General features: G+C 36.4%; 3 protein-coding genes across 5 annotated transcripts; all 3 read left to right on the forward strand.

The window, feature by feature from the left end:
- The first annotated feature begins 2,934 nt into the window (after positions 1 to 2,934).
- On the forward strand, positions 2,935 to 5,998 carry LOC111455913 (probable glycerol-3-phosphate acyltransferase 3). The gene is made up of 2 exons (XM_023097562.1): positions 2,935 to 3,661; positions 5,090 to 5,998. Exons 1-2 carry the CDS (start codon positions 2,948 to 2,950, stop codon positions 5,957 to 5,959), a joined length of 1,584 nt encoding a protein of 527 aa, XP_022953330.1. The 5' UTR covers positions 2,935 to 2,947; the 3' UTR covers positions 5,960 to 5,998.
- A 982-nt stretch (positions 5,999 to 6,980) lies between these two features.
- Positions 6,981 to 11,614, forward strand: LOC111456141 (probable pre-mRNA-splicing factor ATP-dependent RNA helicase DEAH2). 3 transcript variants are annotated; one of them, XM_023097918.1, is made up of 7 exons: positions 6,990 to 7,483; positions 8,520 to 8,722; positions 8,840 to 9,924; positions 10,324 to 10,449; positions 10,535 to 10,773; positions 10,861 to 10,979; positions 11,203 to 11,614. In XM_023097918.1, the coding sequence occupies exons 1-7, from the start codon at positions 7,184 to 7,186 to the stop codon at positions 11,327 to 11,329; spliced, it is 2,199 nt and encodes a 732-aa protein (XP_022953686.1). In that variant the 5' UTR covers positions 6,990 to 7,183; the 3' UTR covers positions 11,330 to 11,614. The 3 variants fall into 3 exon arrangements, with proteins under 3 accessions (XP_022953687.1, XP_022953688.1, XP_022953686.1); XM_023097920.1 differs by lacking the exons at positions 10,861 to 10,979; positions 11,203 to 11,614 and having other exon boundaries at positions 6,983 to 7,483; positions 10,349 to 10,449; positions 10,535 to 10,671; XM_023097919.1 differs by lacking the exons at positions 10,324 to 10,449; positions 10,535 to 10,773; positions 10,861 to 10,979; positions 11,203 to 11,614 and adding an exon at positions 10,222 to 10,317 and having other exon boundaries at positions 6,981 to 7,483.
- Positions 11,615 to 11,999: 385 nt separating this feature from the next.
- Positions 12,000 to 14,198, forward strand: LOC111455795 (nifU-like protein 1, chloroplastic). The gene is made up of 3 exons (XM_023097409.1): positions 12,000 to 12,399; positions 13,571 to 13,707; positions 13,835 to 14,198. Exons 1-3 carry the CDS (start codon positions 12,063 to 12,065, stop codon positions 14,021 to 14,023), a joined length of 663 nt encoding a protein of 220 aa, XP_022953177.1. The 5' UTR covers positions 12,000 to 12,062; the 3' UTR covers positions 14,024 to 14,198.
- Positions 14,199 to 14,346: the final 148 nt, after the last annotated feature.

The raw sequence follows: 14,346 nt of genomic DNA on the forward strand, positions 1-14,346 counted from the left end.
GAAAACATCCTGTGTCGCCTCTACAGTGACGATCCTCGCAGCATAACAGCTGACACAAAAAGATTATTACTGAAATCGTTCTCGATGAGTCGTTAAATGTACAGAAATTTTAGCTCGGAGTTGTGCTTCATCAATTAGATGACTAATTCTGAGGCGAAGAAGGCGGTCCTGAGCAGATGATCTTCGGTTTCCTTGTGAAAGTCTTCACCGTGGTGGATGCATGCACTCTCATGTCTAGCTGCCTCCAGAGTGTTGACTTTTGATACAACAACCCGAAGCTCAATGTTGGCATCTTTCGTCGAAGGAATACAAGATTGCAACATCGTGGATGCAACTCAAGAGGTCGAGGCTTGTGAAGGAGCCATTATGAAAAAGGTCTATTTACATAATTAGGTAGTAATTGTGTAACAATTCAGATCTACCGCTAGTAGATATTGTCCTCCTTAGCTTTCCCTCTTGGGCTTCCCCTCAAGGCTTTAAAACGCCGGCTAGAAGAAGGTTTCTATACCCTTATAAAGGGCGTTTTGTTTTCCTCCCCAACCAATGTGAGACATCACAATTCACCTCCTTTGGGGCCAGCGTCCTTGCTGGCACTCATTCCTTTCAACAATCGATGTGGGACCGCCACCAAATCCACCTCCTTTTGGGGTCCAGTGTCCTTACTGGCACATCACCTCGTGTCTACCCCTTTGGAGAACAACTAGAAGGTTGACACATCATCTGGTATCTAGCTATGATACCATTTGTACGGCCCAAATCCATAGCTAGTAGATATTGTCCTCTTTGGTCTTCCCCTTTCGGGCTTCCCCTCAAGACTGTAAAACGGGTATGTTAGGGGAAGGTTTCCACACTCTTATAACTACATATATCAACAAAGTGCACCACTTTTTTTCGGTGGCTCAATTATAGGACCGTCATGGTTAATTTGTTTTGCTATGAGCAATTTTATGTTGAGTATGTTGAGTGACTTCGTAGAAAACAAAACATACTCAAAGGATTTGTGTTAGTCTTGTATTTACTCTCAAAAATAAAGAATAAGTAACGTGTCCAATACAGGGATAGGTCGTTGCATTGATACTCATAATAAATTCTCATTTAAAAATGTAAAATTAAACATTAAAATAGTTATACGAACTGTCACTTTTATAATAAAATACTTACAAATAAACTATTTTCACTAAAATCACTCTCAAATAAATTATTTTCATTAAAATCACTCCCCAACAAATACAGTATTAAATCTCTATCATTTTCTCAATTAATATATTAATATTGATATTGATATTTTAAAGTCAAAATTTATTATAAACTTGAAAACTTGAGAGCATTTAGGTATGTAACTCAACAGCCTACATTTTTGGAGGGTTAATTTGACTTCTATTTGTTCAACATTTATTATAACTTTGACAATTTTGCATGACACATCTATTTTTTATTATTATTATTATTCTAATATTATAAGATTTTTATAAAAATATGTTGGTTAAGAAAGGCGATAATTATTGCTTATATTAATAATGTATTTTTTTTGTTTTATACAAGAAAAGTATATAATAACAATAAATGACTAAAATAAAACGGGTATTTAATTTGAAAAGTATAGGATTCAAATATTAATTATTTTATTTTTAATCAAAAAAATATAAATGTTATAATTTATTGAACGTTGAATGTCATTTATATTTTTGATTCACGATTTATAAATTTATTTATTAACTATGTCCATGCTTTAATTATAAATATATAATTTAATTTTCTATATATATATATATATATATTATTTATTTAAATATTATTTTGCTCTTTAAATTTTTTATTTCAATTTATTTTAAAATCTATGAAACAGAAAATGCCAAAAATTAAAAGTGAATATTTAAAAAATTGCTTGACAACGATTCTATTTTTTAAAATCATTTTGTATAATTCTTATCTAAATTTTTGAGGAAAAAAAAATGTAATTCTTAATTATTTTTTTTTTCAATTTTTAGTTTAGATTTTGATTATATTTTTAAAAAGTAAGAATTCAGTTTCAAAAAATAAGAAATAGAAAATGATTTTGCTTTTAGTATTTTAATTTTGAATTATATATATATATATTAAAAATTATTCAAATTTAAATAATCAAATAAATAAACTTAGAGGTGAAAGTAGCATAGTATTAATTTTTTTAAAAAATGAAATTAAATGATTAACAAATTAGGCTCAAATTAAATAACTTAAGTTGAAGGATTGATTTGAATATTAATTATATTAGTTATTACAATAATTAATATTAGAAGGTCAATACCTACCATTATTATTATTATTATACTAAATTAAACATATTTTTACTAATTTAGCTAATTAAATATTATAAAAGAATGCGTTCACAATGCCAATATGACTATAGCTCAATAATCAATACATCTATTCACTAACTTGAACATAGCTCAACTAGTCATGAATCGTGATCGAGGAAAAATATTCTCTTTTCTCGAGATTTAAACGTTCAAATCTCCACCACCTTCCGAACATATCTACGTTTTTTAGTTCTTAGAAAAAGTAGTGAATGTTTCATCATTTGAAATATGCTTAAATTGGTAACATAAATTTCATCTTTCGTTATCATTTGACTCGTAATCGTATTTTCCGTCGTCTATCGAGTCTATTAGCACGGAAATTTCAAACATTAATCCAATGATTTTTCTATATCCACTTCAAAATTAATTACTTGGCCCTTTTTTTTCTCTCTCTTTTGCTAAATTATTGACTAAAATATTCAAACTTTGTGTGACATTAAATGCAAATGGAAAATAAGGAAGTAAAAGAGGGTGGCTTGAAGAAGCAACAACAATGGCAAATCATGTAATTAAACCCAAGACCAAGGGCAATAATAAATCAAAAACCCTATAAATATACCACCTTTAAATCTCTGTTCTTTTCGGACAGTTCCAAAGACCAAAACAACATGAATTCCACTCCCTTCTTTGTCGTTAAAGCTCTCTTCCTCCTTTTCCATCGAATTTTCTCTAAAAAATTCCGGCGAACCGCCACCGCCGGGGTTCACCAGAAATACCAAAAAGACCCATCTCCGGCGAAACTCAGCGGCGGCGACGGAAAAGTTCTAATCTTTACCGTGGAAGAGGCTTTATTAAAACCCTCATCTCCATATTTCTTCTCTTACTTCATGTTGGTGGCTTTTGAAGCCAGTGGGGTAATCCGTGCGACAGCTTTGTTGATGTCGTACCCTTTGATCCGACTTGTCGGCCAAGAAATGGGGTTGAAAATTATGGTGATGATTTCATTTATTGGGGTTAAAAAAGATAACTTTAGAATTGGGTCATCAGTTTTGGGTAAGTTCTTGATGAACGACGTCGGATTGGAGGGTTTTGAGGCAGTAAAAAAAGGGAGGAAGAGAATTGGGTTCAGTAATTTTTTCCCACAAGTCATGATTGAGAGCTTTTTGAGAGATTATTTGGAGGTTGAGGAAGTGGTTGGAAGAGAATTGAAGGCTTTTTGTGGGTATTTTGTGGGTTTGATGGAACCAAAAGTGAAGGCTTCTTCATTATCTCATTTGATTCAAGAACAACAACAAGAACATGAAGAACAAAATGGCAATTTGATTGGGATTTGTGGCTCTCAAATGGGTTATGATTTTCAGCTCCTCTCTTCCATTTGCAATGTAAGTTCTTCCAAAAACCCTAATTTTTAGCTCATTCAGGTTCATAACGATTTCGATTTCGATAATCAATTCAATTTCTTGATAGCTTTATCGTCTTTTTTTTTAAAGATTTAGTACTAGAATAGAAAATTATAGATAGAAACAGTGAGATCCGAAATTGGTTGAAGATGGGAACAAAACATTCCTTACATTGGAATCTCACTGTAAAAATTTAGTAACAACTATATGAACCACAACCAAGGAATTTCCATACCTCAATGTCCAATTACAAGGACGAGAGCCAAGAAGCTACAACAAACCTTATACAGTTATATTCAACCTATGGTGAGCTCATCAAAGCTTGAATATAATTGAATAAGGTTTGTTGTAGCTTCTTAGCTCTCGTCCTTGTAATTAGAACTTGAGGTATGGAAATTCCTTGGTCGTGGTTCATATCAAACAGTGATAATCACTCATCGATGGGAGAGGGAAACGAAACATTTCTTATAAGGGTGTGGAAACCTCTCCTTAACAGACGTGTTTTAATAGCCGTGAGGCTGACAACAATACATAACAAGCCAAAACAGACAATATCTACTAGCAGTGGGTCGATTAAAATAATTTGAATTGTATATTTATGTCTATTTTGATTTGATATATTATTTGAATAATAATTATATTGACTATATAAATCTTTTCAATTATTTTAGATTGAAACTTTTGAGTTATCCTTTTGAGATTTTTTTTTATAAAATAAACAATATTTATTATAAGATATACACATGTATGGACAATATTGAGTTTACGTAGCTAAATAAAGTCAAATAATTAATGGTTTTCTTATCTAAAAATAATTAATGATTTTCTCATAAATTAAATAATTATAAAATTCATATATTAATGTTTTTATTATATAGTTAAGCAATATATCAATAATTACTTTAAAAAATTAAAAATATACCGAGAACATTCCTATAATATTCTAACTGTCCGACAAGAAAATCAAATTACAGTTGATAAATCAAATTAAAACACCCTATCTTGTCTTTAATAGTTTAGATATATATTAACATCTACATGTCTTATCATTAATAATAAACATTTTTAAAAAAATATTATTTCCAAAAAACATGATATATATAATATATTTTCCCCCGTCTTGTCATAAATGTTTAGATATATATCCATATCTCTAAGTCATATCATATATTAAAGAACGTTCCATATCTCTAAGTCATATCATATATTAAAGAACGTTCCATATCTCTAAGTCATATCATATATTAAAGAACGTACCTAAGTTTTTTATGTTGTAAATGAAACCCGAAAATCATTTATAGTAAAAATAGATATTCATTTAATAATATATTTGAAAGAAGTACGGTTGTGGCTTTTTGAATTAATTTAATGTTTAAGATTATTACGACGGACGATGATCTTTGCAAACAGGAAATCTACACTGTGAGTGAAGCTGATAAAAAAAAGTGGAAGACGCTTCCTATAGACAAACTTCCGAAGCCGTTAATCTTTCACGATGGAAGGCTAGCCCTAAACCCAACTCCTTTGGACACTCTTGCCGTTTTGACGTGGCTCCCTTTTGCCCTGGTTCTTGTTTTTATTAGAATCTTTGCTTATATTTGTTTGCCTTATAATTTATGTGTCCCTATTAGTGCTTTTAGTGGGATGCATCTCACTGTTTTGATTCCGGTTGAAAAAATCAAAACCAACGACAATCGAGGGTGTTTATATGTTTGCAACCATAGAACGCTTCTCGACCCTCTCTACATTTCAGCTGCATTGAGAATCAAGAACCCTTTAGCAGTCACCTATAGTCTAAGTCCAGTATCGGAATTCTTCTCACCGATTAGAACTGTTCGATTGACTCGAAATCGTGATCGAGATGCAACCCTAATGAAAAGATTGTTATCAAATGACAATTTGATTATATGTCCTGAAGGAACCACTTGTAGAGAGCCGTATCTTCTAAGGTTTAGTCCATTGTTCTCGGAGATTAGTGAAAGAATAGTCCCGGTAGCAAACGACACACATGTGACTATGTTTTATGGGACGAGTGCAAGTGGGTTTAAGTGCTTTGACCCATTCTTCTTCTTGATGAACCCTTCGCCATCTTACACTATTAAGAAGTTGGGCATGGTTGATGGCTTGTTTGCATCACATGATGATACCAATTCCGCAAAGTTTGATGTGGCCAATTGGGTGCAAAGTGAGATTGGTAAGGCTTTGAAATTTGAGTGCACAAAGCTTACTAGGAGAGATAAGTATTTGATTTTGGCTGGCAATGAAGGGATTGTACATTGACACATACTTCATATCATTAATTATTTGATGTATTTATATTCGATACTTTACAAGTTTATATAGATCAATGTGTATAAGATATGGTATTGATCTTCCCATTATATGATCATTACAGAGAAGAAGATATACGTGATTAATTTATCTATACCGAATTATATTATAATTGATTTTGCATGAAGTAATTATTTCACTCAAATTTAAAATCATACCCAAACAACCACTAAGTACTCTGACCCTTAGGAACCTTTCTTGGCGTCCAATTGAGCCCTAGATATGTTGGATTAGGCTCGAGTGTTGGTTTGACCTAACCCAGTTCCACTTTGAGTTTGCATCCATCTCGAGCCTTTTTTTTTTTTTTTTTTTTTTTTTAGTATTGCGATTGAGACCTCGTGAACGGCGGTCGTAACTATAACGGTCTTAAAGTAGCGAAATCTTTTATTGGGTAAGCTCCGACTTGCACGAAAGGCCTGACGATTTCCACTATGTCCAAATTCACCCTATGACAATAGTTTGAAATTTTCTAGAAATGGGATCCGATTGGATCCGTTCCCCTTTATTGGGCCGTGTTAGACCACATATAAATTGGGCCGTGTTAGACCACAGTAAATTGGGCCGTGTTAGACCACATGTAAATTGGGCCGTGTTAGACTACATATAAATTGGGCCGTGCTAGACACATATAAACTGGGCCGTATTAGACCACATATAAATTGGGCCGTGAATTGGGCCGTGTTAGACACATATAAATTGGGCCGTGTTAGACTACATATAAATTGGGCCGTGTTAGACCATATACAAATTGGGCCGTGTTAGACCACATATAAATTGGGTCGTGTTAGACCACATATAAATTGGGCCGTATTAGATCTCGTATAAATTGGGCCGTGTTTGACCACATACAAATTGGGCCAGGCGCAAAGCAATTTAAGGGGTCAAAAGTCCTGTCGGCGTAATTAAAATGCTTAAAGTGGCATTCGAGGAATTAATAAGAAATTGGGGACTGATTGTGAAATTCTGGAAGTTCTATATAATATAACGAAGGCCACTTCATTCTCTCCCTTCTTCCCTCGAATTAGGGTTTCGGAATTTTGCAGTTCCAGAACCAGGCCCCTTCAATCGCTCTTCCGATAAAGCAAGTTTTGGCCGGGACCTGTCTTGCGGTTGAGGTAGAATACAGCTCTTTTCTTCGGCTATTTCCGTATCTCTGTGCCGGCAAGGGTTTTGATGGGTGCGGAGAGGAAGAGGAAGGTTAGTTTATTTGATGTGGTGGATGACACCTCTGTCTCCCCGAAGATTCACAAATCGAACGGTGGAGGAGCGGCGTTGAACAATGGCGGTGGCAATGCGGGCAATAGTCTGATCAACCGGTGGACTGGGAGGCAGTACTCGCAGAGGTACTTTGAGATTTTGGAGAAGAGGAAGACTCTGCCTGTTTGGCATCAGAAAGAGGAGTTTTTCCAGGCTTTAAAGAGCAGTCAGACTCTCATATTGGTTGGTGAAACTGGTAGTGGTAAAACTACTCAGGTTAGTTGGGGAAAGCGTTCTAATGTTTGATGTGTTGATGATTGTATGTTTTCGAGACTGCAAGTAACTTCAGAATTATTTGTAACTTCCCCTTCTGTCTTGGACGCAGGCTTTTTGTTTTTTCATTAACTTCCATTCAGGCTGTTAGTTTTTTCTTCGACTTCTATTCTAATTTTTTTTTTTTTTTTTTTTTTTTTTTTTGTTTATTGTGATTCTTTAGATTCTGTACTGTGTTTTTCGAGCCAATGTCAGGCTTTATTGGGGGTGCTTTGGTTAGAAGGACCTTTGCTCTTTAGTTTGATTGTGGGGTAATGCGTTCTTGGGAAGGATTTACATACTTCATCAGTCTAGGCCAAAAATATACCTAATGATGTAAACTTAGAATTTGTGGTTTTGCTTTTTCTTGTTTAAATGCTCGGATAATATCCTAATTTGACCCTGAACTTTCATTTTAACCTGTTTTAGCTCTTAATTTGCGAGTATTCTTTTTGCTCTAGAATAATTGGCCTTGCCCTTCCTTGAGAAGGGAACAAACTACGGGACGACTTCGAATATTACTTAAAAACATTTTATCTAGTTACCGTCGTTTAATTTCTTTAATATCTTTAAGAATAATCTAGCTGGGTACCGACTAAATTTATATGTGAGCCACATATGTTGAGTATGGTATGCGAGTTGGTTAAGATATATGATTGCTGCAGTATGGAAAGTTCCCTGATTTCTTAAGCTCTTAGATCGCATCAGAATGGGGCCAAGCGGCTATTGGGGTTTATTTTTTTTTTTAATTTTTTATTATTATTTTAATTGGGTTTAGAAGGTACTACTAGTAGTAATTTTTGGTTATGAAATTCTTGGTTCGTGATTTTTATTTTGGTTGCGGTGTTATACATGAAAATTTTTAACTTGATTTTGGAAATCTGGACATGGAGTCTCTAGACAACTTTTTTGCTTTTTAGTTAAGCTCTGTCTTATTGGTATTTTGTTTGAGATATTCTTGTTGTTCTGATGTCCATTGTGGTGATTATGCCTGTTACAGATTCCTCAATTTGTTTTAGAAGCCGTTGACCTGGATAGTCCAGATAAACGTAAGAAGATGATGGTTGCATGCACTCAGCCTCGTAGGGTGGCAGCAATGTCAGTTTCTAGACGTGTTGCTGAAGAGATGGATGTGACTATTGGAGAAGAGGTGGGTTACAGCATCCGTTTTGAAGACTGCAGTAGCGCCAGAACAGTTTTGAAGTAAGCTCATTCTTCTTTGTACCTACTCATCGGTTTTATTGCTATCTTTTCCTTTAATGATTTGAAATTTTATTCTTTACGTGATTGTGAAAGTGTTGTACTTTTTATGGGTGGCAGGTATCTGACTGATGGTATGCTTTTAAGAGAAGCAATGACAGATCCTCTTTTAGAAAGGTATAAGGTAATTATTCTTGATGAGGCTCATGAAAGAACATTAGCAACGGATGTTCTTTTTGGACTTTTGAAAGAAGTTTTGAAAAATAGGCCTGACCTAAAGCTGGTGGTCATGAGTGCTACACTTGAGGCTGAAAAGTTCCAGGGTTATTTTAATGGTGCTCCACTTATGAAAGTTCCTGGTAGGCTTCATCCAGTGGAAATATTTTACACACAGGAACCTGAAAGGGACTATCTTGAAGCTGCTATTCGGACAGTTGTACAGATTCACTTGTGTGAACCTATAGGTGATATACTTGTTTTTCTCACTGGTGAGGAGGAAATTGAAGATGCATGTCGCAAAATAAATAAAGAAATTTCAAACCTTGGCGACCAGGTTGGGCCTGTGAAAGTGGTGCCTTTATATTCTACTCTTCCTCCAGCTATGCAGCAGAAGATCTTCGAACCTGCTCCACCTCCAGTAAAAGAGGATGGACCTCCTGGAAGAAAGATTGTGGTTTCCACAAACATTGCAGAGACTTCATTGACCATAGATGGCATTGTCTATGTTATCGACCCTGGCTTCTCAAAACAGAAAGTTTATAACCCTCGAGTACGTGTGGAATCATTACTGGTATCTCCTATATCAAAGGCCAGCGCACATCAGAGATCTGGTCGTGCTGGAAGAACTCAGCCTGGAAAATGTTTTAGACTTTACACGGAAAGGAGTTTCCAAAATGATTTGCAGCCACAGACATATCCTGAAATTTTGAGATCAAACCTTGCAAATACTGTTCTTACCTTGAAGAAATTGGGCATTGATGACCTTGTGCATTTTGATTTTATGGATCCACCTGCTCCTGAGACTTTGATGCGAGCTTTAGAAGTTCTGAATTATTTGGGTGCATTGGATGATGAGGGTAACCTAACGAAGCTCGGGGAAATAATGAGTGAATTTCCATTAGATCCTCAGATGTCAAAGATGCTCGTTGTTAGTCCAGAATTCAAATGTTCAAATGAAATATTATCAATTTCTGCCATGCTTTCAGGTACTTCAGCCCTCTCTTTTGCAATTTTCTAAGTTTCCCATTTCTTTTGAGTTCTATATAGTGTGTGTACGTCAGATTCCCATGGTTGTTAAACAATGGGCAGGATGCATCAAATTTGATGCATTTTTATTGGCGTGGCATGTTTGCAGTATATCTGTCATGTCTTCTAACTAGTAGTTGTTAGAGCACAATTCTGTCAAGCTAGGTTGTCATCAGCAACTATCTTCTCTGGTTCCATGCCCTCAGATGGCATGCACCATAAGATTTCTCAGTCAGTGCTGATGTAGTTAGTTGCAGTTTCTCAGTATTATCTCATGAAGCAAATGGTCTCGTCTTGCATCTATGCATCTGCTGACCTTCCCTGGGCCTCCTGTGTGTGATTACCAATTTCTTTCTTAGTACCCAATTGCTTTGTCCGGCCTAGGGAGGCTCAAAAGGCTGCTGACGAAGCAAAAGCTAGGTTTGGCCACATTGATGGAGATCATCTAACGCTCTTGAACGTGTACCACGCTTACAAGCAAAACAGTAAGTATTTATGGTCTTCACTTTGACCTTTTCAATTAATTACATTCAATTTTGATGGGTTCCTAAAGCAACTATTATGTAACAGATGAGGATCAATCATGGTGCTACGAAAACTTCATCAATCACAGGGCAATGAAGTCTGCAGATAATGTCAGAGAGCAACTAGTCCGCATCATGGCTAGGTTTAACCTCAAATTATGCAGCACAGATTTCAACAGCCGTGAATACTACGTAAACATAAGAAAGGCAATGCTTTCTGGGTATTTCATGCAAGTAGCTCATCTGGAGCGGACTGGACACTACTTGACAGTGAAGGACAACCAGGTATGGATTCTTTTCTTGATGTACCAGATCATGGTAAACCCTGCACTTTCAATGCCTGTATTTGGGATTAACAAATCTGTTCTACAGGTGGTACACTTGCATCCATCAAATTGCTTGGACCATAAACCAGAGTGGGTCATTTATAATGAGTACGTCCTAACGAGTAGGAATTTCATCCGTACCGTGACGGATATCCGGGGTGAATGGTTAGTCTCTCTTGCTGTAATGTTCAATGCTTGTACCCAGAAGCAAGTTTATTTGTATATACTTTTTGTCTGGTCTTATGCATTAGATCTTAAGTATTACTTGCAAGTTGATCCTTGCTACACATGATGCAAGGATGTTCTTTTTTCAAACTAAAAATCTTGTACTAATAACTGAGTTGATAGCAACAACGTTGATCTATTCTTCCTGTTCTTGTCACAACAGGCTGGTGGACGTAGCAGCACACTATTACGATCTGGCGAACTTCCCTCTATGCGAGGCCAAGCGTGTTCTCGAAAAGCTTTACAAGAAACGAGAAAAGGATCGTGAGGAAAGCAGGAATAGAAAATGAGTTTTTTTGTTTAAACCCATTCTATCGTCTGAGATTCCGACTTAGCATTTCGTCCATGGCAGATAACTATCAGCTGAGGAGCTGAAGAAATTGGTTGTACTTCTATACTGTTAAATTAGGAAGGCAGTGTTTTAGGGTTCATATAGTCCCAAAACAACATACTTGTTAGGTTTTGATTTTCAAACTCAGTGGTTTCTGATTGCTTTTGTGTTATTTTAATGTATGAAATCTAAGAAGTTCCAAGTCTACTCACGCTTCAACGCTTCAGCACAAACTTTTCATGAATGTGCATATGTTGTGATAAAAGCATTGTACAGCACATACCTGTATACATACTAATCTTCCAAGATTTCGTACCAAGCAGAAACTAAATGTTAGCTAGTAGTTATTATGGTATTGAAGATCAAGTAAATTATAACCTTTTAGCTTAGTAGTTATTATGCTATTGATGATCACGTAAACTATAACTTTTTAATTAACGTAGGAAGATTTTTGGATATCGAGTTTGTTCGGTTACATTTTTTGTGTTTAGATTTGCATGTTGTAGTCATGAGGTGATCGAATCACGTTTAGAAATTATCTATTTCACAACTTTTTCCTAGATTATTGATTTTTTATTATAAAAAGAAAAAAGAAAAAAGAAAAAAAAAAGGACAAGTATAAAACTTGGATCGGCGGACGTAGAACAAGTTCGTCGTCATCGGCTAGATTCCTTTTCATTTCTTCTTCCTCAATGGCGTCTTTAACTATCTCCGGCCTCCTCAAAACCCCTCTTTATTATTCCCAAGCTCTTGCAAATCACCGCCAGTACCCACCTTCTGCTTTTGGGCAACATCAAATACCCGTTTCCCTGAATAGGGTGTTGCCCAGACAAGCCATTAGAGCTTCCGCTTCGAGTTCTGGTCCATCCACGAGCTCCTCGCCAGGGCTGTACTCCGCCCAGAAATTTGAACTGACCACTGCAAACGTAGACTTGGTTCTTGAGGACGTTAGGCCCTATCTAATCGCAGATGGAGGAAATGTCGATGTCGTGTCCGTTGAAGATGGAATCGTTTCTCTCAAACTCGTTGGTGGGTGAATTCCTGATCTCATTTCATTGAATGGGTTTGTTTTAATCTTGTTTGTTAATTTAGCTTTGTGTGTTGAAATTTTTGTAATTGAATGATTGATTGCTATTGCTTATGTGCGCGAAATGTTGATGAACAATCGAATAGGTTAGGGAGTTTATGCCTCAGAAAATTCTAAATTCTTCATTTGGGCGTTTCTTAGACCAAGACTTATAGGATCCCCAGAAGTTGAAAACATCAAAGAACTCTTAGTTCCATGGCCTTGGTACTTAGAAGCTCAAACACCACTTCATGAAGATACTGTATCCTTTTACCGTCCAGGTTCTCAATTCTTATATGTTTAGGTTTTGATCATATCTTTTGCTCTCTGCCCCATTGCCTAGAGTTTTCAGGAGAGTTTTTTTTGGGAGATCATATTTGATCATATTCCATAGTCCCACCATCTCCCCGGTACAATTTGGCTCAGCTCGTAACATCCAAACCCACCGCTAACAGATATTGTCCACTTTGGTACGTTATGTATCGCTGTCAGCCTCATGGAGTTAAAACGCGTCTATTAGAGAGAGGTTTCCACACCCTTATAAGGAGTGCTTCGTTCCCTCTCCAACCGATGTGGGATCTCACAATCCACCCCCCCTTGGGGGCCTACGTCCTCGCTAGTACACTACTCGGTGTTTGGCTCTTATACCATTTGTAACAGTCCAAGCCCACCGCTAACCAATATTGTCTACTTTGGCTTGTTACGTATCGTTGTCAGTCTCAAAGTTTTAAAACGTGTCTGCTAGGGAGAGGTTTTCACGTCCTTATGAAAAATGTTTCGTTCCTCTCTCTAACCGATGTGGGATCTCATGCCGCTAGTTTAAAACTTTTCCTTATTGACTAGTTGGAGAGAATTTATTTTGTTATCTCGGTCCAGGTCAGGTTCGGACCTCTCTGCCTCTACACGTGCCTAGTGAGTTTATCTGTTTCATCTTCTGTAGGGGAAAACGACTCCTTGAAGTAGGTGGGCAAAAGGTAGTGAGCATGTAATCCTCACTATCTTGTTAGACATCTTGCAGCAGATACCTGCGTTTATCATTAAGTTTTGAGCTTAGATTCCATTTGGTCCATAAGCTTCAAGATTTTACACTTGTTTTTTAACCGAAGACTTAGCAAGAATCAAATCGATCCTCAGGAGCATGCGGTAGCTGCCCGAGCTCAACAACCACCATGAAGATGGGAATCGAACGAGTACTGAAGGAAAAGTTTGGAGATTCAGTGAAGGAAATATGCCAAGTATATGATGAAGAGCCAAAGGAAATAACAACCGAGGTGAGTTTTCTCTGGACGAACGAACGAACGAATACAAAAGAACTCGAACATGTTTCGATGTTATGTTAAATTCAAACAAAAACAGAGAGGTGAATTAGTATTAACGTTGGATGTTGCATCAATGCAGGCAGTAAATAGTCATCTTGACATATTGAGGCCAGCCATAAGGAACTATGGCGGGAGCGTGGAAGTAATATCGATCGATGGTGGCAATTGCGTCGTTAAGTACGAGGGTCCTGAATCTATTGGTACAGGAATTAAAGCAGCCATTAAGGAGAAGTTCCCAGATATTACAAACGTTGTGTTTTCAAGCTAGCCTTTTCTCAAGTTCATTTAGCTGCTGCACTTAATGAACAGGTGCTGCTCCTCTTTCCAGAATACCCATGTAAAGTTCTATTGTTCAATAAATGATACATCACTATAGCTTATGCCCAAAAAGAAACTGTATCCACGGCTAGCCGATATCGTCTGTTTTAGCTCATTACGTATTACCGTCAACCTTACGGTTTTAAAACACTGGGAGAGGTTTTCATATCCTTATAAGGAATGTTTCGTTCCCTTCTCTAACTGATGGAAGGATCTCGTAGAAAGTAAACTTTTTTAAAAAGGAAAACTTGGTTCGATGGGAGCCACAACAGG

The sequence above is a fragment of the Cucurbita moschata genome, unplaced genomic scaffold, assembly GCF_002738365.1.
Source record: "Cucurbita moschata cultivar Rifu unplaced genomic scaffold, Cmos_1.0 Cmo_Scf00018, whole genome shotgun sequence".
Classification (NCBI taxonomy): Eukaryota; Viridiplantae; Streptophyta; class Magnoliopsida; order Cucurbitales; family Cucurbitaceae; genus Cucurbita; species Cucurbita moschata.

What these genes read in the sequence shown, in the direction of transcription:
- LOC111455913 (XM_023097562.1), top strand. Translation starts at nt 2,948, where the DNA reads ATGAATTCCACTCCCTTCTTTGTCGTTAAAGCTCTCTTCCTCCTTTTC. An exon ending in TCCTCTCTTCCATTTGCAAT is followed by an intron (nt 3,662 to 5,089) that starts GTAAGTTCTTCC and finishes CTTTGCAAACAG; the next exon opens with GAAATCTACACTGTGAGTGA.
- LOC111456141 (XM_023097918.1), top strand. Translation starts at nt 7,184, where the DNA reads ATGGGTGCGGAGAGGAAGAGGAAGGTTAGTTTATTTGATGTGGTGGAT. An exon ending in AGCGCCAGAACAGTTTTGAA is followed by an intron (nt 8,723 to 8,839) that starts GTAAGCTCATTC and finishes TATGGGTGGCAG; the next exon opens with GTATCTGACTGATGGTATGC. An exon ending in TGACAGTGAAGGACAACCAG is followed by an intron (nt 10,774 to 10,860) that starts GTATGGATTCTT and finishes TCTGTTCTACAG; the next exon opens with GTGGTACACTTGCATCCATC.
- LOC111455795 (XM_023097409.1), top strand. Translation starts at nt 12,063, where the DNA reads ATGGCGTCTTTAACTATCTCCGGCCTCCTCAAAACCCCTCTTTATTAT. An exon ending in CGTTTCTCTCAAACTCGTTG is followed by an intron (nt 12,400 to 13,570) that starts GTGGGTGAATTC and finishes ATCGATCCTCAG; the next exon opens with GAGCATGCGGTAGCTGCCCG. An exon ending in CAAAGGAAATAACAACCGAG is followed by an intron (nt 13,708 to 13,834) that starts GTGAGTTTTCTC and finishes GCATCAATGCAG; the next exon opens with GCAGTAAATAGTCATCTTGA.